The sequence below is a fragment of the Nicotiana tabacum genome, chromosome 6, assembly GCF_000715075.1.
Source record: "Nicotiana tabacum cultivar K326 chromosome 6, ASM71507v2, whole genome shotgun sequence".
NCBI classification, from domain to species: Eukaryota; Viridiplantae; Streptophyta; class Magnoliopsida; order Solanales; family Solanaceae; genus Nicotiana; species Nicotiana tabacum.
In genome coordinates this window covers 214,133,769-214,155,937 of record NC_134085.1, presented here as the reverse complement: position 1 = coordinate 214,155,937, position 22,169 = coordinate 214,133,769, and the positions used below count along the sequence as shown (strand labels likewise).

The 22,169-nt window shown below is 35.8% G+C and overlaps 2 protein-coding genes across 5 annotated transcripts; one reads left to right on the top strand and one right to left on the bottom strand.

Annotated features, from left to right (window-relative positions):
• The first annotated feature begins 359 nt into the window (after window positions 1–359).
• On the top strand, window positions 360–2,386 carry LOC107818981 (galactoside 2-alpha-L-fucosyltransferase-like). Its single transcript, XM_016645061.2, has 2 exons — window positions 360–754; window positions 851–2,386. The coding sequence occupies exons 1-2, from the start codon at window positions 496–498 to the stop codon at window positions 2,308–2,310; spliced, it is 1,719 nt and encodes a 572-aa protein (XP_016500547.1). The 5' UTR covers window positions 360–495; the 3' UTR covers window positions 2,311–2,386.
• Window positions 2,387–3,409: 1,023 nt separating this feature from the next.
• LOC107818982 (uncharacterized) lies at window positions 3,410–19,704 on the bottom strand. 4 transcript variants are annotated; one of them, XM_016645063.2, is made up of 20 exons: window positions 19,403–19,698; window positions 19,232–19,301; window positions 16,427–16,469; window positions 15,867–15,944; window positions 15,654–15,738; window positions 15,381–15,463; window positions 14,965–15,022; window positions 14,696–14,827; window positions 13,725–13,782; window positions 13,472–13,568; window positions 12,332–12,367; window positions 11,120–11,256; window positions 9,269–9,339; window positions 9,109–9,162; window positions 7,904–8,046; window positions 6,946–7,086; window positions 5,813–6,037; window positions 4,779–4,838; window positions 3,990–4,307; window positions 3,410–3,839 (listed from the first exon to the last, which is right to left on the bottom strand). In XM_016645063.2, the coding sequence occupies exons 1-20, from the start codon at window positions 19,563–19,565 to the stop codon at window positions 3,720–3,722; spliced, it is 2,172 nt and encodes a 723-aa protein (XP_016500549.1). In that variant the 5' UTR covers window positions 19,566–19,698; the 3' UTR covers window positions 3,410–3,719. The 4 variants fall into 4 exon arrangements, 3 of the variants coding, with proteins under 3 accessions (XP_016500549.1, XP_075112768.1, XP_075112769.1); XM_075256667.1 differs by having other exon boundaries at window positions 14,714–14,827; XR_012711180.1 differs by lacking the exon at window positions 3,410–3,839 and adding an exon at window positions 4,488–4,668 and having other exon boundaries at window positions 4,169–4,307; window positions 19,403–19,704.
• Between the last annotated feature and the right edge of the window lie 2,465 nt (window positions 19,705–22,169).

Genomic DNA, 22,169 nt, shown 5'->3' with positions numbered 1-22,169 from the left:
GTTAAATGCGTCTGAAATAGTAATGCATTGAATGGCATAACGAATATAAAAGGTCAAAGATAAAGGCCACATATGTTATGTTTGTCCAAATTTGACCCTCATTCTTTGGATGATCAAAAGCAGCAAAGAATTTAATAGCCAAAATGAAAAAGGCAGCAGCCTAGGAAGCTTATGTATAGCAAACAAGAAAATAGCAATTAGTGTGACACTGATAAGAGGCAAGATGAAGTGCACTCAGCCCACAAAGGAAAGCAATCCTCAGTAATTAATACTAGTAATTAAGAAAGAATGATTAATTTGGTACATAATGTATCCATCAACGTCTTAATTTGCATTTGCATAATTGCATTTGCATGTCACCCAAGACTTGAGTAGGGACTGCAACCAATACTTTGTTTCTTGCTCTAATTTTAGAACACATTCTACTACATGCCAATTTTGTCTTTCTGCACATTTGCAATTTTGTATTTCAGTTTTGATTGATACCCCTGGTTCATGATTGGAGTAACTATGAAGAGATTCAAGAAAACCTCCAATGATCAGCTAGTTTCTTCCAATCGCGAATCCAGTGTTGTTTTAAAGATTTCAGAGTCGAAATGGGGTCTCAATCCTATGACTCTTATGGCTTTTTTCGTCGTTTGTTTGATGGTTCTGACTCTTGTATTCTCAGTTGCCATAGTTTTTGGGAACTTACCTCCTGATTGCTTGTGGACTTTGGCTGAAGCTAGATTTTTTCATGTTAAACCTTCAGAAGGTATTTCATTTCTTCTTTATTTTCTCAACTTTGCCTTTTGATTCACTTATATTACTACTAGTAAACAAACTTAATCTATTCTTCTTCTTTTTTCAGCCACAGTTTCTGAAGATGATATTCCTCGGCCAGTGATAATGCCAAAAGATAAACTATTAGGTGGCCTTCTTCCTTCTGGATTTGATGAAACATCTTGCTTGAGTAGGTATGAATCACTCTTATATATCAAAGGTCTGCGCCATAAGCCTTCGTCTTATCTTATCTCGAGGTTAAGAAGATACGAAGCTCTACATAAGCAATGTGGACCGTATACAGAATTATATAACAGAACTGTCGACCTTATAAAATCTGGTGATCAATACAGTACTAGTTCTTCAGTTTGTAATTATGTGATTTGGGTATCCTTTAGTGGTTTAGGGAACAGAATACTAACCTTAACTTCTGCTTTTCTTTATGCTCTTCTCACAAACAGAGTCCTTCTTGTTGACCCCAGAGTTAATTTACCTGACTTATTCTGTGAACCTTTTCCTCAAGTTTCCTGGTTGCTTCCCTCAGATTTTCCCATACTTGATCAGTTCAGTACCTTTAATCAGAAATCTCCACTTTCTTATGGTTATATGGTGAGAAATAATAAGTCAAGAATACATCCCTTCATGTACCTTCATTTAAATCATGACTATGATGGTCAAGACAAATTATTTTTCTGTGACACTGACCAAACTTTTCTCAAGAAAATCCCTTGGTTATTTGTGAAGTCAAATAACTATTATGTCCCTGCTCTTTTCTTGATCCCATCTTTTGAGCAAGAGTTAAACAATCTTTTTCCAGAGAAAGGAACTGTGTTCCACTTTTTAGGTAGGTACCTTTTCCATCCCACAAATTCTGTATGGGGACTTATTACTAGGTACTATCAAGCTTATTTGGCCAATGCAGATGAAAAAATAGGGATTCAAATTAGAGTCTTTGATTTAGGTGTAGGTAATTTTAAGTATGTATTGGATCAGATTTTAGCCTGTACAGCAAAGGAGAATCTACTGCCACGGGTTAACCCGAATGAGCCTATAGTCAATTCATCTGGCAAGACGAAGACTATAAGCATATTGATGACATCTCTAAGTCCAAGATATTTTGAGGAGATCAGGAACATGTATTGGGAAAATCCTACTGTAACAGGAGAGATTGTTAGTGTTTACCAGCCAAGTCATGAGGAGCATCAACAAACTGAGAAGCTGATGCACGATAGGAAGGCGTGGGCAGAGATGTATTTGCTGAGTTTAACTGACAAATTGGTTACAAGTGCATGGTCTACTTTTGGATATGTAGCTCAGGGTCTTGGAGGTTTGAAGCCCTGGATTTTGTACAAGTTTGAGAATGGGACAGTACATAATCCACCTTGTTTTCGCGATATGTCTTTGGAGCCATGTTATCATTCCCCTCCAAATTATGACTGCAAAAAGAAAACAGGAAGTTATAACACAGGTAATGTTGTTCCTCATGTGAGACATTGTAAGGATATGAGCTGGGGTTTAAAGCTATTTGATCAGAATGGTGAATTGTAACATGTTAGAATAAGGGAAACACAATTGTTGCAGGACTAATAATTATAACTTACTACACGATTCTTTCATTGACACGATTCTTTTGATGATAGGCAATGATGCAACTTAGAGTGAAGAAGAGAAAAAATCATATTTTTCAGTGTTTAATGAAAGTTAAACCATAAATTTCTGTCTATGTGTGGAGTTTTTTATTTTATTTAATGGTAAGTATTCGTACTTTTTGCTACATCATTGTATACTCAGCATTTCTCTGAGCAACTGGCAAAAAAATGGATGAGTTCACCTTGGTGGAAAATAAGATTTTCAACGCACCACAAATATACATGAGCGTGTGTGTGCGCAACTCGCTAAACCATAATTCTATGGTTATAAACAGGATCTTCTCCCCCAGAACCAAAACTCGGTAAACAGACAAAATCGAAATGAAATGGATAGAGCTCGACATCACAGAAGCAGTCATCAACTGGAGCTATGAAAATCTACCTTACCAACGGATCGGAGAGATGATAGATTGCCAAAGCACTCCTGCTACTTGCGACGATCCTCTCTCTACCGATTTGTCCCCGATGCACAGCCTGGGCTCATAGAGGGATTAGGCTAAACGTCTTCCTTTCTTCTTGAATCCGAATGGATGGAAAAAGCGAGGCTCAATCACAAATAAAAGAAAAAGCGAGGCTCAATCACAAATAAAAGGGCAGCCCGATGCACTAAGTTCCTGCTATGAGCGGGGTCCGGGGAGGGACCGAATAGCGGGGTCCGGGGAGGGACCGAAACACAAGGGTCTCTTGTAGACAGCATATTCGCACGGCTCGAACCCGTAACCTCCTGGTCACATGGTAACAACTTTACCAATTGCGCCAAGGCTCCCTTCAAATAAAGAATATCACTATTACCTTAAATTCTAAATTAAGCAAATGATATAGGAGGATCATCCATCAATGGAATTTGGATAATAAGGTTACTACTAGACTCTTCACTGCACGACAGACAATGGATTACACTTAATATTATCAAGATTTACGTCATTATAGTTTTGTAGACACTTTGATGTATTAATATTGAAACAATTACGTAACAAAACAATTTGTAAGAAAGAAAATGGAAGATTCTAAATATTTGAATGAACTTTACTCTATCAGAATCGTGATATATTTTTGCACTAATGTTTTTCTCTGTCGTGACATATGATCTTGGTCACTATTTTATCAATTCTCCGTTCCTTCATAAATTAAAACTAAACTACTGATATGTTTACACATCAGGAAATTTTATCGAGCTCAATTTACATGGTATCGATGCCTGCAAGGCAACCAGTTATGTAAAGGAGGTTGTTAGTCATCCGCCTGCTCGCAACAAATTTCAGCTTCTACCCTGTGCTAATAAAACAGCCTGCAGTTATTTGAACCCAACTAGCCAGTATCAGAATCTGAAAATTCCGCTTGGCAAGCATCTTTAGGTTCCACGTCAGTCATAGAAGGTGGAACAAGATCGTTTCTTGGGCGATTTCTTCGCTTTCGTGTGGTTGTGTCCTGCAAAGAGATATAACGTGGAAAGGATCGATGTTACGTAATTTCCAAAGAGGTCAATGAATATCGTTTACGGAATAAATTGAAATAGCCTAGGGCCTAGTGCTTGCATGGGCTAGCCCAGAGCAAGTTTTAGGTACATTGTATCACTACCCTTGCACTTGGCTGAGTGTGATCGGACTCTCTGGTCTGCTGGCTCAAATGTTCTGGCTCATTGGACCTCTCGCTTGAATGATCTGATTCGCTTGACTGAGCTACCTGACTTCTCCTCAGCCAAACACTACCAAATGAGATTAATGATGCCAGGAGCAGAAAGGGTCCAACCCTTGGATCACCACTGTAATCGTGAATTCTATTTAGGAAACTTTTGATTCTATGTTTAAATCCTCCATTAGGGCCAACGGTTCCTTGAGACCAAGATGACCAACTGGAATCTGCATCCTCCGGAACCAATTCAGGAGTCCTAGTTCTCTGTAACAAAATGGGTATAAAGATACAGAATTAGAAAAGGAATCTATAAAAGGGCTAAAGACAGCTTTCTGCAGTTATACATCCTTGCAATCAACATATGGATACTTAAATAACATGAGAAACCATTATCTCATAATGATATCGATATCTAATACAATATTAAAAGGAGATGGCTCCTACCACTTCTCCCTCGTTGATTAAGTACCTTCCAGACTAGTATCCATAATTCCATTCAAGTGAGCGATAGATCAATCTTACATAGAGATTTAGTTGCAAGGTGTAAAAGAAATTGTGCATGCACAAGTTCTGGTGTACCATCTTCAACCAACTGGCAATTGCTGTCATGAATAGAGCTTACAATCTTGAAGGAGGGGTCATCATTCATAAGATCCAATTTTAGAACCCCTAAACCACCTTTGAATCAATTAAAGCAAACACGTTTCAACAGAGAGATTTTTGAAATTAACTTACAAATGAAGGAAGATTCTTGGAGTCGCCATCTTTGATTATCTCAGAAATCCATTGTACAATCTGTCATTCCAATATACAATACGTTAGATATTCAGGTGTAATGATCATAAATATTCTCATAAAATAGCTGGCTTCGTACAAGAATGAAGGTCCAACAAATCTCAGGATAGACTATATTTTCCTATGTAGGTTATTCCCCATGTATGCTAATAATTCAGTCAAATACAGACAGGGCAAACGTTTAGAGAGCCAAGCGTTATTTGCTAATGTAGCATATTACTAGCATGTTCTACAAGCAGGAGGGTTTTGACTATAAATGAGGCAGTCTTAGTAGATGGAAATGAATGAATTGTGTTCGCATAGAACAGAGCTTCCAACAAGTTTATCTGGCTTCACAACACATATTTTCCCTGATGAGGGACCTTGTTTAACTATCTAAAAGTGGTATCATGCATCAAACATGTGATCCATATCATCAATGAGGGAAAGGAAACGACCCTTTAGCTCCAACCTCCAAAATTAACTCATCTCCTAAACGTGTCTACATAAACATGTACTTTTTGTTCAAAGAAAGAAAACCACTGGGAAAGGGAAATAGTTTAGGAGGGAAAAAATAGAGGTAAATGCTCAATTAGAAGCAATTATCAAAGGACTGCTAGTCACTGTGTGGACTGCAGAGAGCCATGGAATGGGATTTAGAAATTGCAACCAGGTGACAGAATTGGTTTTGCTTCCATCTCCTATCTTTCTCGTTCTACTTGTGTTTTTGCCATGGGTTGAACTGAATTCTTACAGTTTGGAGGGACGAACCACCAGCTTGTGCACAAGTGAAGGCTGTCATAGATTGTCCAATACAAAGGCTGTATTCAACAGAAAAATAAATTGCACCACAGAACAAGGAAGATGATGTTTTGCTGTCATGGAACATTTTATAGATAAACTAACGAGTTTATGCTCAATTACAGAAGAATGTGGCAGTAGATCCATCATGTGACTTGCTAAGGGAATTTAATGGAACCTGTCAGTCTACTAACCTCTTCAATTTTATTAGAACCATTGTATTTTGCCACAAGCTGAGATGCAGGATCAGCTTCAACATTGTACAACTCTGAGTATCTGCTGGTCGGCTGCTTTTCAACATCCTCTGTAACATTCCTCTCATAGCGTACGATAAACAATTGTGCTACGTCTGTTATATCCCTCCTCGGCCCACAGGTCTCATAACTATTTTCTGAATTAATGTAGAAGAAACAGTAACTCTGTACAAAAGGAGAAGCTATTAGCATTCAACGTGACAGAAAATCATAGTTTTGCTCAAAGAACAATCATCCAACCCGATGGACCTCATGGGTTCCACAAAGTAATAAAATAATCAGCCAAGTCTTACATGCTTAGATAATATAACTGAAGTCTATAATTAGAAGAATAATAGCAGAAAAGGGAAAGAAAGATAGTTATATGAATCACATTCAAGTTCAGGGAGCATCTCTCAAATACATTAAGGAACAAAAGGTTTTTCAAAGCATAAGGATTCTTCAAGCTTTACCAAGGTTTGGATCCCAAAACCAACTGGAAATTTAGAGCCTACCAGCTAATGAATCAACTAAGCCTTGATCTCAAATTAGTTGGGGCCGGGTTATATGAATCCTCCATATCCATTATGCTTTAATAGCTAAATAAAATGAAACCATCAAAGTAATCGTTAATGCACCTTCTCCAAAATTGTGCACAAAGGAAGAATTTGCAAATCTACAGAAATGCCACTAGAGCTGAAATTTTCAGGAAAAGGTGTAAGAATCTGAGATGGGAGGTTGAATCGGCCCAAACAAGTAAATAAAGATGCCTAGTTAAGCATCTAAGATGAGGTTGTAGGAGTTTGATCTTCACTCTAGACAATAAATTCTAAAAAAGCTCCTCTAGACAATAAATTCTAAAAAACCTCTACATGCATGCTTTTCTGCAGTTTGTCATGGACTCCGTCAGTCTGTCAAAAGATAACTCCTACAGGTCATGTTCACCACGAAATGGGTATGCTATTAATAGATTAATTTTATAAAATAAAAAAGAGGATGCTAATTATTGTGCAAAAAGCTATTGGTGCTTCAGAAAATGTAATCACAGCCCTATTTAACCGAATTAATGCCAAAATTCGAGGAGAGGTGCTCACTTTCTGTGCTTCCCCATCAAGCCAGGTAAATGTCAGTCGTTTCTGTTTTAGTGCAAGCAGAGCTGGTGCAGATGATGGATCTTGATCCACTGCAGTCAATTCTCCATCGTTTGAAAGAGTTTCTTGAACCCTGCGAACAGTCTTATGTGATAGGTAATTTACACCATCAGCTAAGGTAACAGACATTCATAGCATCTAACATTTTATGCATGTAGCTTAATGTGAAAAAAGATTTGAAGCCACATCAATCAATGTATGTCGTAATAATGAGAAGTCTTTCAGACCCGAGCGAAGTCTCTTCCTGCACTAGAGGGATAGGGCAATTTACCAAAAAAAAGCAGAAAATGCATCCCAACGAAGACATCTTTAGCATTTATATATGTAGGACATAACTAAAAAGAGAAGGCATATGTAATATGCAGATGCAGACAAGTGGATGTCATTGCTGATAGATTACTGTAGGTGCTGGTATATTATTTAAGTGTTATCAATTCTAATTAAATTTTCATCTCAAAGTTATTAAACAGCAATGTTAAGAAAGAGCTAACTGTTAGGGATGTACATCCTCTATGTATTATGAGTTGATCAGTAGCAAGTCAATTCAGATTTGGTATGATCCAGGATTCCAGGTAGTGCATATGCTGACTAGGACTTTGATGGTTTACGTCGGGCATGGGTCTTTCATTCAGGCCCTATTGGGGCACCCTACGGGCCAATTTGCAAATATATAAGTCCAGTGGCAAAACTGCTGAAATAGAGAGTGCTCTCTCTCTCTCTCCCCCCCTCTCCACACACAGAGAAAGTCCCCCCCCCCTATCACACGACATCTGCTGTTAAACTCCGTTCAGACTTTCTAAAACCAGATGGAAAGATAAATCAACTAAAAACTAAGGACGAATAAGCCAAATGACAGTCTTAAGCGTTAATTAAGAAAAAGGAACTAGGAAAAAGAGCTTACTTCACGCATTTCATTGAGCTCCTGGCTATACCTCCCAGCTAAAACAACACAATACCATACCCTGGTATCCTTTCCAGCACGTGAAAAGCCCCGCGCATTGCAACCCAGTTCCATCGAAGTTACACTCCTCAATTGTGGAAGCACTGAAGAAGTATGAAACAAAGACCAGCAAGATTTGTAAGACACAACTAACAGCGACGCAATTATTTAAAGTCTTTTGACATGTCTCAATATCGCATTCTACAGCACAAACCCGGCATCTTAATGTTTTGCTCCAGCTAAATCTGAACTCAAGACATATAAACACAAACACAACCATCCTTGAATTATGATCACAACACAAATTTTGGAACTCATCTTTCTGCATATTGTCACCTGAAAATATGCCAACCTGAAAATGCCCACTTATGCCTTCATAGTGCTGTGAATGCCTATGCCAGTTTGCATGTTGGTAAAATTTGAAGCAGCTACATTACCACAACTATGCATACAATATGTAAAGAATAACTCCAGGAACTACAATGGTCACATGAAAAACTACGCTTCAATTAACTAGTAAAAAGATATATTTCCTTGTTCACATCTGGGTACATTGCACTAACCATCCATCCAAAGCCATTACATGACACTCTAGCATACGCAAAGGCACAAAGCAGGATATAACAATGGTTTTAAGACTTAAGTTTCTATATTGTCTTCTATATTCACTCTACTACTGGCATCTCTAGCCAGAATGAATTTTTTTAATTAAGCATTAATCACCAAAAAGAATTTTTGGTAAAGTGACTTATCACTTGGAGGAAATATGCTTGAAATTAACGAGTGAAAAACACTTTGTAACACGATTGTTGAAGTGGTGATGAGAAGTTTGAAGCAGAATTCTCCTCTATTAATACTGGAAACACTAACCATAACGTTCAACAAGAATAAACAGGATAACACCAGAGGAAAATTTGCTAACTCAATTTAAAATGAGCGCCAACGCTCAAACACAATATTGCTGACACTAGCGTAACATGAAGAAAATAAACTTGGCTGACTTGAATATATTTGCTAAAATCTCAAATTGATTAGCCACACCACAAAAAATATCAGATAAAGCAGTTTATGAAAAAATATGTGTTCAATTCACTTATGCAGTACACTAATTTATGAAACTGACGAAATGGCCAAATATATTGGTAAAAGGGAGAAAAGATAAGTACCTTGATTTTTATTCCTCTCCATAATATCCACAAACAAGGAACTGTTGACATAGCCTACAATCATAAACATCTTTCAGCTTGCTATCTTAGACAAGTCACTTATCACAGCCACCAGAAGTTACTAGAGAACAACAAGAAATGAGGAGGAAAATGAACTTGCCGTGATGAACCACAGGTTTGACGCCTGTTTCTTTTAGAAATACAATGGCAGGGGCAGATTCGACCCCTAACCTGTATAGATAAGACACTAGGTCATCTTACAACATCATTAAGTGAAAATTATCAAGGGAGAGCATAGAATTATAAAAGAATAACTAAGTAAAAGTTCAGCATTTCACAACAAAAACCTCTATTTGCTTTACCATTGTTTTTTATATTTTTTTCCTTTTTCTGTTAGACATGGAAGAGGAATCAATCCTACAAGAAAAGACTATTGTCTGGAGAACATGAATTAGCTGGCTCAAACCACGTCGTGGAGGTTCCACGCTAGTGTACAATAGTTTTTCTAGAATGCTGCATATTGGCTGACTATCCAATGAACATAGTGCCTTCCTCTTCTATTAAGCTAAATACATCAATTATGAAGTACCTCAAGGTACTATTTAACCACCCCTGTCCATAGCAATCAATGCTCAAACTCTGTTGCTGCACTTTAGTAAGTAGGAATTCCATTATTTCATATAGATAGATAAAGTACAAAACTATAAACAACAAGATTTTCAGGTTTCAGATCATGTAGATAAACTTGGGTCTCCACAACAGAAGTCGTTATTTATAGCATTACTCCGTATTCAGCAAACAACCCCACTCACAAGCTGAAGTGTAATAAAAAGCCAACCAGATTGCTTACTGAAAATAAGATTCAGAACGGATTTGGAATATCATTTATGAAATTTTATAAGAGTTAATAAATGATAGGCTATATAGCGTAAGAATAAAGGATTCATGTCAACCCCCAAATAGTTTGAGATTGACTCCTTGAAGCCTAGTTGATTGATTGTTAGGAATAAAGAAGTTGATATGAACATCCTTAAAGATAGTAGAACCAAGTTACCTACTCTAATGTAAATCCAAAATGAGATGTATTCTGAAAGAATGTGGAAGATGTAAACAGAAGTATTGATCTGTGTATAGTTTACAATTACAGATAAAGAAAAACTGCTAAAGGTTGAAGACCTGAAGTCAACAAAAGGAAAATAAACTATACTTTAGTCTTTTTGTAAACACTTATCTAGAACCATTTTAAATTATTACCACATAAAGAAATATGAGGGAATTATCATATTTAGGTATTTCAACTTATATGAATAACATTTAAGAAACTTTTAAAAAGTTAAAAAATCAAACAAACTCAATAATATAAGAAAATTAAGAAACGAAGTACTCTCGTCATGTCATTCTTATGAAATGATTAAAATTGGGGTATTCAAGCAACTTTTATCTTAAAATAAAAGAGTTCAAATCCATAAAATAACCAATGGTTTATAGAAATTTTTGTAGTTCCTAAATATGTCTTTCTTACCCTTTTTTTCCAAAAAAACAATGTGTTGGTGTTCAAAATCGGCTGAAAATTAGAGTGTTGGAGGGAGTAACTTATAGCAAGCTTGAACTTCACCTTATTATATCCAAAAACAATTATACTCATACTTTTAGATATAAATTAGAAAAAAAAACCATGTTATTAACATGTGCTAACACTGTAACACATGTACCCGAAAAAGGCACGATTTAGAATGATTTGACAGTTGTTGATCCCTTCTAGTTAACTTCGAAGCTGTTAAAAATTCACTCAGTGAGGAAAAGCCAAAAGAAAATGGAAACCAACGATGCTATGAGAAACGATAAGGGAGGGAGAGGGAAGAGATTTGAGGAGAAAAAAGAAGCAGAAATCAAGAACTTATTCACAAACTCCTCTCCCTCCAAAAGAAATAGAAAGACAAATTAACATGAGGGGAAAGGAAAAATGCATAAATTAGCGGGAAAATGAAACAGCAAAGCTAGTGTACATTACATATTCCACCACAATGAAGATTCTCCTTCCTGCCATAGCACAAACGCGAATGTAGCATAGGCTGAGTAATTCTTAGCAGCTTGACGAATAAATGGAGTTGCCCGTTCGCCGGTTTGAGAGAAGAAAATGACCTTGACCTTATCATTAAGAAATATATGAATCCTGTCAAATTCTACACCAGCGGCGTAAAAACAGTACACATGGCAGAACCAGGGTACTAAACATGTAAGTGTAAATGGAAATATATCCTCACATTCTCAAGCAGGGTGTATTCTTGCATAGAATACAACTAGTCAAGCTATACTTCAACAACAACAACAGACCCAGTGAAGTCACACATGTGGGGTCTGGGGAGGGTAATATGTACGCAGACCTTACCCCTACCCGGGAGGGTAGAGAGGCTGTTTCCGATAGACACTCGGCTCAAGAAAGAGTCAAGCTATACTTCATCAAACAAAAAAAAAAAAAAAGAACTAGTTAAGCTATATGGAATGCAACGTGTATGTGCAGCCAGTCCAACCAAAATACTAAAACCTGTGACATACTTTGAACAAATTAAGAACATGACAACTTAGTCAATGCCAGCTACAGCAATTATCTAAACCATGGAGTATCAGTTAAAAAGAAGCTGCACAGCATAATATTCCCTCACTTTCTAGGAAACAATGGTAAAGGCGTAAAACATATTCTTCCTTTCAGGGGCTGGGATGTTATTTAACTTTAATTTTAAACACTAAGAGGACACTTCGAAAAGTGCTGCTTGGGATCTACAGTGATCACTTTCTAAAAGAAGATACGGCATATTGAAGGTGATCGTGTTATGGTAATACTTCAAAAAACTTATTGGTCGCCTTTTAAGGAGGATGTTTGAGCATCATCCATTATTTTACTCAAACAAAAAAAAACAATAGCATCTTATAACTAGAAGAAAAAGGTAATGATGGGATGCTCTTCATTCTTCAAGATGGTTTTACACAGATAGAGGAGTACGTGATTATGACCTTTGATAACTGCATTGTAATTGACCAGTTAAATATGATCGGTATACATGCAGTAGAATTGGTAAAAGCAAGGGAAACCTTAACAGATACTTTAGCGTGCATGTTAATCAAGCTAGTCAATCATAAGTTGCAGCAACTGGCCATCTTTCATCACTTAGTTTTCTTTCTTTTTTACAACTGAAGTAGTTGGGAAGGCTGTCAGAAGTTGTACCTTGTGGGGTTTGCTTTTCATCAGAAAATCCTGGGCCTGGAATGAAAAAGAAGCTGTGAATCAGAATATTTAAAGCTTGCAAAACTTGTCCATCATCAAGAAGTTAAGCACAAAGTTTGCATGCATACTGATCCATCAAGAAGTTACCACACACAAGTGATGTGGATGTGGAAAAACTCGTGATATACAACTAGAGAAACACATATGAATAATAGCCTGTTAGGCCAAGCTTTTGGGAGACAAGAAATGGTTTATTTTAAAATTAAAAAAAAAGTAGTAACTTTTAGACGAATTAAGGAGTTTTGAAGTATTAAGGACTTGAGTATTATTTTGAAGAATTAAGGAGTTTGGCCAAACTTTAAAGACATGTATTCTAGATAGTAGCATAAACTAATTTTCCTGCTGCAGACTGGAAATAAAATTTTGTAACTTCTCCTTGAAAGCACAAGAAGAATAGAAAATTAATTTTACAGGACAAAAATACCCTTACTAAAAATTAACATTTGCCAAACTATCCCTATTTATTTTACCTATATGTATCTCAGTTATAAAATAACATATATATAAGATGTATACCTTTACGTCAAATGAATATTAAATGACTAAAAATATTTCAATTATGACTTTGAGATAACTATATTTATATTGATTTGTAATTTTTTATTTATTTTTTACATTTAATTAAATAAAATTGAGAATTTAACTAAAGTGTCTTCATAATAAATATTTAGAATCGGTTATTGGTTTAAATAATACTGATTGAAAAAAAGTGAATGTTTTCTGTCGCTTTTTCGTAATATGACGCTCAAAACCACTTGATTGAAAGATCGGTCAAATACAAATTGTTTCTCTAACACTGACAAAAACAGTTCTCAAATCATTTGACAAACCCAAACTGCTACTCTCTCAGATGTGCTTTTCTGATAAATCTACTTTGACAAATTCTTCTCAAAATAAGCAAACTTTGGAAGTTTGAGCAAACGAACCTAATCCTAAAAAAAAGGCTCGCTAAAGTCTTTGTTCCTAAAATCCAACGAAACTGCCATTTTCAGTTTTCTCACACATATTAACCCACCCATCAGCCAAATTGTGCAATGACAGCAGATAAACAAAAGATGAAAGCTAAATCTCATATGTTACCATTGACTCCTTTGAGTAGTACCGAATACGTGGCAAACTTAGAATGGTCGTCGCAACCCAATCAGTAACTGAATCAATGGAAAGTTCTCCTTCATATCTAATCAGATTATGAAGTATTATTAGCAAAATACAACTAGCAGGAAATTGTGTTCAAGGCAAAGTAAGTCCACACTCTAGTTTTGACCTCCAACCAAGAAAACATGTCTGGATGACAAGAAAATAACATAAGAAATGGTCAGAAAAGGAAACTCACCTAGACATGCACCTTAAATCTCTACAACCTGGGGGGAAAGCCACAAATACTGGAACACCTGTAAGTGAACCAATAAGTCGAGTTAAAAAGAGTTGAAGAGATGGGGGAATTCATGCATCAGTGTCAGTCAATCCATTAAAGCATAATGAACTGCAATTCAAATTGATTTTGGTGGACGAGGTTATCCCTATCAAAATTGTAAGGTAAGGAAAAGCAGAGGTAAGTCCTAGATAAACATGTATAAAGTCAGAATTTCTCTTTTTCCTCAATCTCGGTTCCTCCATCTTAGCGACCGAAATTCTGGGCGCTAATGTATAATTTACACAATATAAGCACCTAGGGAAGAGTTAATCATGATAAGACCACTCCACCGATTATTCAGTTTCATATCTCCAGATCTTCTTACTACTGCAAAGGCATTTTGCATTGCCATCTCATATGTACTCTTTTTCTAAATTCGATGAGCTATAGTACTTCAAGTCCATCGCATCTTGCCTCTAATGAAATTATAGCAGACATGATTCAGAACTTAACAGCAGCCATTATTGGTCAAGGGCTGCAGTTAAATCGCTGAATACCACATAAAGCTATCTAATTCTTCTTTTTTCTTTTTCTTTTTCTTTTTTCCTTTTTTTGCAAAAGACAGCAAAAAATCCTCAAGTGTCAGTGCCACACGGTTTGAAACTCGGAGGATAATGGGCCCGCTCCTCTACCTTTCTCCACGTAAATACCAGGCTTATGTCAGTCCAAACGTAATAGTTATCTAATTCAGTCCCTAAAATATAAATTTATTTCCCTATTACGTTACCAATTGAACCACACTTCTGTAGATGATTTCACTGGAAGAACAAAATATCAGCCATAAATATGAACTTCATGAAATGCGTTCAAGCTTGTAATTCAGCAGAATATGATCTAACAGCTGCACTATTCTATCGAAGCATTTTTAGGAATGACAAAGTAAAATTTACATTTGTTTATTAAAATACTTTCCATGTCTAAAAATGGTAGTCCACCAGGTCCTTTCTCAGCTAGATATGTGGCAAGTTGAACATCAGCAAGATCAATAACTCCAGTATCTGCGACCCCATCCAGCAAAGTAACTGAAGACACAAGGTAGAAGAAATATATGGGACAAACACACCAAATAACATTAGCAGGGTACAAAATCAATACACCAAATAACATTAGCAAATTATAGATGGGAAATAAATGTCTGCAAAAATATTCAAACTCTTACCAATTCTCTTCCATTTGTTTGAAAATTGAGCACATCGCACACTCCCGGGAGAAAAAATCTAGAGAAGAATTTTGGTCAACACCCATCATAGGAGTAAACAAATGAAAAAATAAAAATTAAATAATGAAAGAGTATACAGCTCTGAGAAACTATACATATTGAGGTAATACAGGTTCGACATGCCAAAAAGAGTTTCATGGCATGTTATTGAACGATAGTATCTGACTATGCACTTAACCCTTCATAACAGCCGGATATATAAATGAGGGAGTACATTTTTGGTTGATAAAATAGTATGCCTATGTAAATCAGTGTAACTCTATATACACAGAGGATGAATAATGAAGACACAAACTTGTAGATGCATAAGAATTCAAAAGAGTAAGAAATATTCCAGTTCAGCACATATATTAAACCTGAATTAACAATGCCTTGTCAGTTTCAAGCTTGGATTGAAAATTCTCAGAGTTGATAACATCAAAAGCATGGTCTTCAGGATCTAAGGTACAAAGATAGAGAAATCTGCATCAGACAAACATAGATAGTGACTCTAGAAAAAACAAAACAAAACAAAACTAAAATCACTGGTAGTATCACATTATCTCTGGTTTATCTTTCTGTGGGGTTGTGGGGTGGCAGCGAGGCAAGTACGTGCCTAGCAAAAGTCTATCTAAAGAGGTGTTACAAACCAAAAGAAATTGTCTCCAGCAGAGGAAAGCTGATTGCTGAAATACTTCTCCTGACATACTGCTCTTTAGCCTTTTCAATAACATGCTGAATAGCCAAAGAAAACATATATTAAAACATAAGACGGAACAGATTAATAGCAAACATGAAATGAATCTACAGATTCCCATTTTTTGGTACTAAATTATCTCTGCAAGCTAGAATAGAAAACTTACGAACTGCTCATCAATACCGAATAAGTCATAATCTCTCTTCCAAATTTGATTTGTCAGCAATTCAAAAGCATAACGAGCCTGTGAAATAATTATGCAGCAATCATGCCATAGGAAAAATTCATGGTATAGAGGAAAAATGGTAATGATAAGTGGTGCAGGAAAGCCAGGCAAAAGGTGAGTAAAATCAACCACTTCACAGCTGTCTAAAATAGAAACATCAAGACCTCTAATCACAGGAAAGGCAGCAACTATGAACATACCATGGCAGGAAAAATGCTACACATGTCTTGGATATCCAAACGCATGCAATACCATGGTTAAGGGCATTGAATGCGTACAAGTTAGCAATAACAGAAACAAACATAATGATAAAGAAGCTGTTGGATAAAGCATCTGGACGGTTGGTATGAGAAAATCTTATATGTAAAAAGAAATTAATATTTATTAAAAAAAAAACATGTTAGGATCAAAAAGAAAATGTGAAACGACTAGGGAGAGGACGTCAGCATGAAGATACAGTAATGGAGCATATTAAATTATCAAGTGATGAGACGACTAACCTTGATAAAATCGATGGTAGAAGGAACTTCAACACCTAAATTCCTGTAAACAATAACATTTTATTTCCAGCAAATAAAATCCAACAAACAAATCCAAATCAATTTTTCTTGCTGTTCAATACTAGATTTGACAGCAATGATGTGCAATAGCTGAAAAGTGAAAGTGCAAGAAACTCGAAGCACATTCATTACATATCTCACGGAAAGCATATATATAATATGTTCACGAGTCATATCTACTTCACCTCATCCCAGCAAAAGGGATATTAAGACACTATCACGTTGGTGGACCTTATCAGTTCGTTGGGAAAAAAGTGGAAATAAATTTTCCAAAAATAAACGTCAAGTTACTATTTTTTTTTTTATAAGTACGAATGAAGTAGGATTCTCAAGTTACAATTTTTAAACGAAGCATCGATTAGGAAATATAAGACAGCCTAGTTTAAGGGATATATTTAAAAGCATAACAGAGTCTCTCTTCTTTCTCTTTCCATTTGTTCACTTTTTAAGAAGTGGCATAGTGGAGCTCTGTTTTCTCGATTAACTGACTTTCTCACTGAGCAGAACACACCCAGGGCACATAAGGACATCTGGCAGGAGTTAATTTTTTGAAGATTATGGTGACCCATTAGCACAAAATACTAAAGTTGCTGATTGTGTAAAATGCAATAATACGGAGTAAAAGCAAAATTAGCACAAGATGCAAGGATTACGAGTATTGGTCATGTTACATCCATAAGATTCTAGTAAAAGCGAATATCGTGACATGTTTCAGAGAGAAGTACTCCTCTTTCATAGAAAGAAGTGCTTTCAAAAAACTGATAAAGGGGCCCATTTCAGTAAGCTCAATGAGTGGAGGGAACAACCACTAGCAATGAAAATGATAATGTGGCAAAGGACAAGAACAACCTTGTACTTGGTATTAAGACTACCATTCCACTAGAACAAGTTTAAGTATAGCACAGAGGCAATCCAAACAAGTAAGAGCTATTTTAACAACAAGGCAATTGACGAATTTCATGGAATTCTTAGGAGAGTGACAAGGCATCTAGACCGAGACAAGATTTGAGCATCTATAAGTTTCACAACAGCAAAATCAGTAAACCTACGTGATGAATATTGTACAAAGTATGAGATTAATTCCACACACAGACACACACACCCTTAAGGTGTGGGTTTTGGGTACAGTAACGCCCCTGAAGGTTCTAATGAGACATAAACACCCCTTAATGAGGTGACTGATCACTCAAATTACCAGGAAAGTTTTGTGTTCTACTCTCAGGGTACCTATGTCCTGTTCAAACCTTTAGGGGTTTTAGGGTCTAAAACTCCATCCTTTATAGTGTTTGTGGAATTAACAAAAAAAAAAAGTAATTTCCCACAAAGGATAGATGAAGCAGTGTTGGAATAACAAGTACATCTAATATATTTCTTTTTTTCTGTGGCGGTGGAGTTCGGGCCCGCGACTAACAGCTTGTTTGGATGGTTGTTACCCACTGTATCGTATTGTATTGTTATCCCAAAACAATGTTTGTTTTGATTATTTATTTAAAATTGATTGTATCGTATTGTTAAATTCATTATTCCGGAACAACCAAAAGCCCCATTTTATGAAACAACCGATTTGGTGTGGTGGGATCGTTCCCTATTTTCTATTCTAATTATGCCCTTACTTATTACTCCATAATTCTATTTTATTATTTAAATTTTGGATAAAGGGCCAATTATATCCCTCTACTATGAGAAAATATTTAAATATACCCTGCGTTATACTTTTGGTCCAAATATACCCTTGCCGTAATATTATTGGTTCAAATATACCCCTCTTCCGTTAAGTTTATCCAAAGTGGAAATCCAATCTTACGTGGCACTGACATTTGATGAGTGGCATGCCACCTCAGCGCCCTTAATCCATATATAAAAGATTAAAATTTGGAATACAATATTTTTCATTGGTAACAGTAATGGTGGCAATAGTGGTGGACGGGAAGAAAATTTTAGTGGTGGAAAAAAAACAGAAGGGAGGGGTAAAATGGGTTTAGGGGCGCTGAGGTGGCAAGCCATGTGGTATCCACCTCATCAAATGTCAGTGCCACATAGGACTGGATGTCCACTTTGGACAAACTTAACGGAAGGGGGTATATTTGAACCAATAGTATAACGATGGGGCTATATTTGGACTCAAAGTATAACGAGGGGTACATGTAAATCTTTTCTGATAGTAAAGGGGTATATTTGGCCCTTTTCCGTTAAATTTTTTATTTTAACTCTACATCTCTAACCTATTGACCTACTTTGTCTTCTTCCATTCTTTCTAGAGTTGGTTTGCCCCGTTCTTTTTATTATCCAAGCCTCCATTCGATTCTTTGTCTCTTTTCATCGTTTTAATTCTTTTGGTGTCGCTAATATTAGTTAACCTTTTTTCCTCATATTTTTGCTCTTGTTTCCAAACTACGTAATTAATGATAAATTAGTAGAAAGAGGTTTTCTTAAATTATTTTTATGCGTAATTCTTGATAAATTTTATTCAAAAAAATTGCGGGTATTTTAGTAAACTTATCAGTTACAGTACTATACGATACAGTCAAACCAAACAACAAAATGTTATTTAACAAGAGCAAACGATACAATCTATTCAAACGTTGTATCCATAAAACGATACAATACAATACAATATAGTACAATACAATACATTATAAAACAATGATCCAAACATAGTGTAAGTCAAAGTGACCAATATATAGCAAAAGGTAATCAAGAACTATGTAAATATGTAACAATGGAATGCCTGTGAAAAGGACGTACCACTTTGAAGAGAGTTTCTCGTATGCCTGATTAACTTCCTCAATTGAACTTTGCGCTTTGATACCCAATGCTACAAGAATCATGCCATAATTTATTTATTTTTTTAAAAAAAGAACGGCATACAGTCGGAATAAGAATTAAAAGAAAGAATTAGTTAGAGTGTGGACTCACCATCATAATGCGAACGAGGGAAGGCACGAGGAATTACGACTAACTGATAGAAGAGTGAAGCACAAAAAAGTATAAAAGGGATAGAGTACGCCTTAAGCATCGACAGTATTGAAGAAGTGCCCGCTGGTTTTGCAGGAACCCTAGAAGAAGAGGACGTCGCCATTATCAAACTCTGCTTTTCGACAACCGGAGGAATTGTTTGGGACTTGGGAATGTGATTAAGAGCAGTGGCTGCCTACCGGTACACTGATGTCTCGGATCAGGACACGATTTGATTCGTAATTTTATATTGTCGGGCCAAGTATTTTCCATATCATATTCGGAGTTGGAGTTCGGGTTTTTTTATACTAAACATCCTTATAATACTACTCAATTACATGTACATTCTTTACATTTTAACATCAAATACTTAGACCCCTTATATTATAGAAATCGTACACAAAGATTAGCCTTCTTGAAGGTAGGGGTAAGGTCTGGGTGCACACTACCCTCCCCAGACCTCACTTGTGCGATTAGGGGTGTCAATGGTTCGGTTTGGCCGGTTATTTTATAAAATTAGTGTCATACCAATTTTTCAGTTATTCTATTATGTATAACCAAAATTATACTTTTCGAAACCGTCCCAATCATGTCGGTTTCTCTTCGGTATCGGTACAGTTCGGTTAATTTTTGGTATTTTTTTAAATATTATGTAGAATTCACCAGTAGAAGTAGAATGCAATAACATATGTTCTTTTATATGCCGTAACAAAATTCTTTAAACATTTTTACTGTTTAAAGGGTGATGAATTAAAAAATGAAAAATGGCTAGAGTATAGATCCATCAACTATTTTACAATAGCGTAAAAGAAATCAAGCAAAGGCAAAGAAAATATAAATCACACAAGTGGAAAGATATTAACCATAATAAAGTCTATAGAAAATTAAATATTCAAAAAGATAAATTTAAATTATATGAAAGGAAACATATTCAATACATTGTAGTTTGCTACTCATAATCGCTAGAATATTTTGTGTCTTACTAAGGTACTTGAAATAACTTAGTTTAGGTGGAAGTAGCATAATAAGTTTTAGGAATTAGTATTTTGAGTTTAATTACTTGTTGGCTTGTAACAGTTTTCATAATTCCAAAGCCCAAAGAAAAATTTAATTCATTATTGTTTTTAAATTTACTATATAAATATATTTTTCACATATATAATTTATTCGGTATGGTTCGGTATTTTTTTGATTTATTTTTATAAAATAAAAAACCTACCTTAATTATCGGTGCAGTTATAAATTTATATAAAAATCTACAGTTTTTTTTTTAAAAAAAAAAACTAAAAATTGATTCAGTACGGTACGAATCAGTCGATTTTTGAATATCCATTGACACCCCTAATGCGATTACACGAAATTTGTTATTGTTGACATAAATATTAGCTGGAGTATTATTTTCATTTTACTAAGATGTTATGTAACGACCCGAATTTTCGTTCTAAGAATTAACATTTCCGTTCAAAGGCTTAAGACCTCGAGGGGTTCGTAATACGCATTATGACCCGCATGTATGGTCAAGTTTGGTTTTTCGTAAGATTCGGAGTTAAATTTAAAAAAAGAAAAAAAATCTTATTTTTGAAGCTCAGATGGAAAGAGTTGACTGGAGAGTTGACTTTTGAGTAAACGACCCCAAATTAGAATTTTAATGATGTCAATAACTTCGTATGGTGATTTCGGACTTAGACGTGTGTCCAAATTTGGATTTGGAAGTCCATAGGATAATTCGGCGCATTTTGGCAAAATAAGATAGTTGACGTGTTCTAATTATATTATTTAGTATGTGGAAGAGGTCTATTACCATGATGGATGCCAAATGGATATGATAGCAAGTGTACGAGGCGTACTATAAGATATATGGGATCTAAGTAAAGTCCTAAGTCTAAGCCAAGTTGGAAAATTTCATAATATACTAAAGTTGCAAATGAGTATGCACAAGACCTCACTTTGGACGAGCATATCTACATGGATATAACGAGTTGTGTGATGCACAATCTATTAAATTAAAGCCCTTTGAGTCTAGTTTTCAACGCTTAAAATCGTTTGTCACTTGGATATTCCTACAAGAAGTTATGACCAAATTACCAAAGGCTGGCGGAGGAGCCTACGGATGCGACGCGTCCGAAAGAAATGGCTGGTAGGGAAGTGCTGCCATCGCGACCAGATCACGTCCGAAGCCCAGAAATCTAGGCCTATAAATACCAAACCGGGAGAGAGAGTATTTTTAGTGTTGGGGGTTTGGGTTTTGAGGTGAAGGGGTCATTTTAAGCTCAAATCAAGTCCAAATCAACCGAGGTAAGTGTTCTATACCCGGAAGTGATTACATTTCATGAATCTATATCAATATTCATCGTTTATTTCGGATTTGAATGAAAGAAATTGTGGTTTTTGTAAAACTTTTCAAAAATGAAAATTTAGGATTTGAAGGTCTATTTGACATCGGAATTCGATAATTTTTGTATGGTTGAACTCGTATCGGAATGAGTTGTCAGATTTTATGAGTTTCGTCGGATTCCGAGAGGTGGGCCCTGCGGGCAATTTTTGAGCTAAATTTCGGATTTTAATCTAGAAAATTTGTAAATTCATATAGAATTAGTTCCTACGATTCGTGTTAAGTATTTTGAATTGTTTATGACTAGATTTGAGAATTTCGGGCACGAATTCGCGAGGCAAAGGCTTATTGGAATTTTGAATTGGTTGCAAAGCGAGGTAAGTGTTTGGTCTAACC

Coding starts and splice junctions, on each gene's coding strand:
- LOC107818982 (XM_016645063.2), bottom strand. CDS start 19,565: ATGGCGACGTCCTCTTCTTCTAGGGTTCCTGCAAAACCAGCGGGCACT. Junction 14,828..14,964: donor AAACAAATGGAAGAGAATTG/GTAAGAGTTTGA, acceptor TTGTGTCTTCAG/TTACTTTGCTGGATGGGGTC. Junction 6,038..6,945: donor TTGATGGGGAAGCACAGAAA/GTGAGCACCTCT, acceptor CCTTTTGTACAG/AGTTACTGTTTCTTCTACAT.
- LOC107818981 (XM_016645061.2), top strand. CDS start 496: ATGATTGGAGTAACTATGAAGAGATTCAAGAAAACCTCCAATGATCAG. Junction 755..850: donor TCATGTTAAACCTTCAGAAG/GTATTTCATTTC, acceptor TTCTTTTTTCAG/CCACAGTTTCTGAAGATGAT.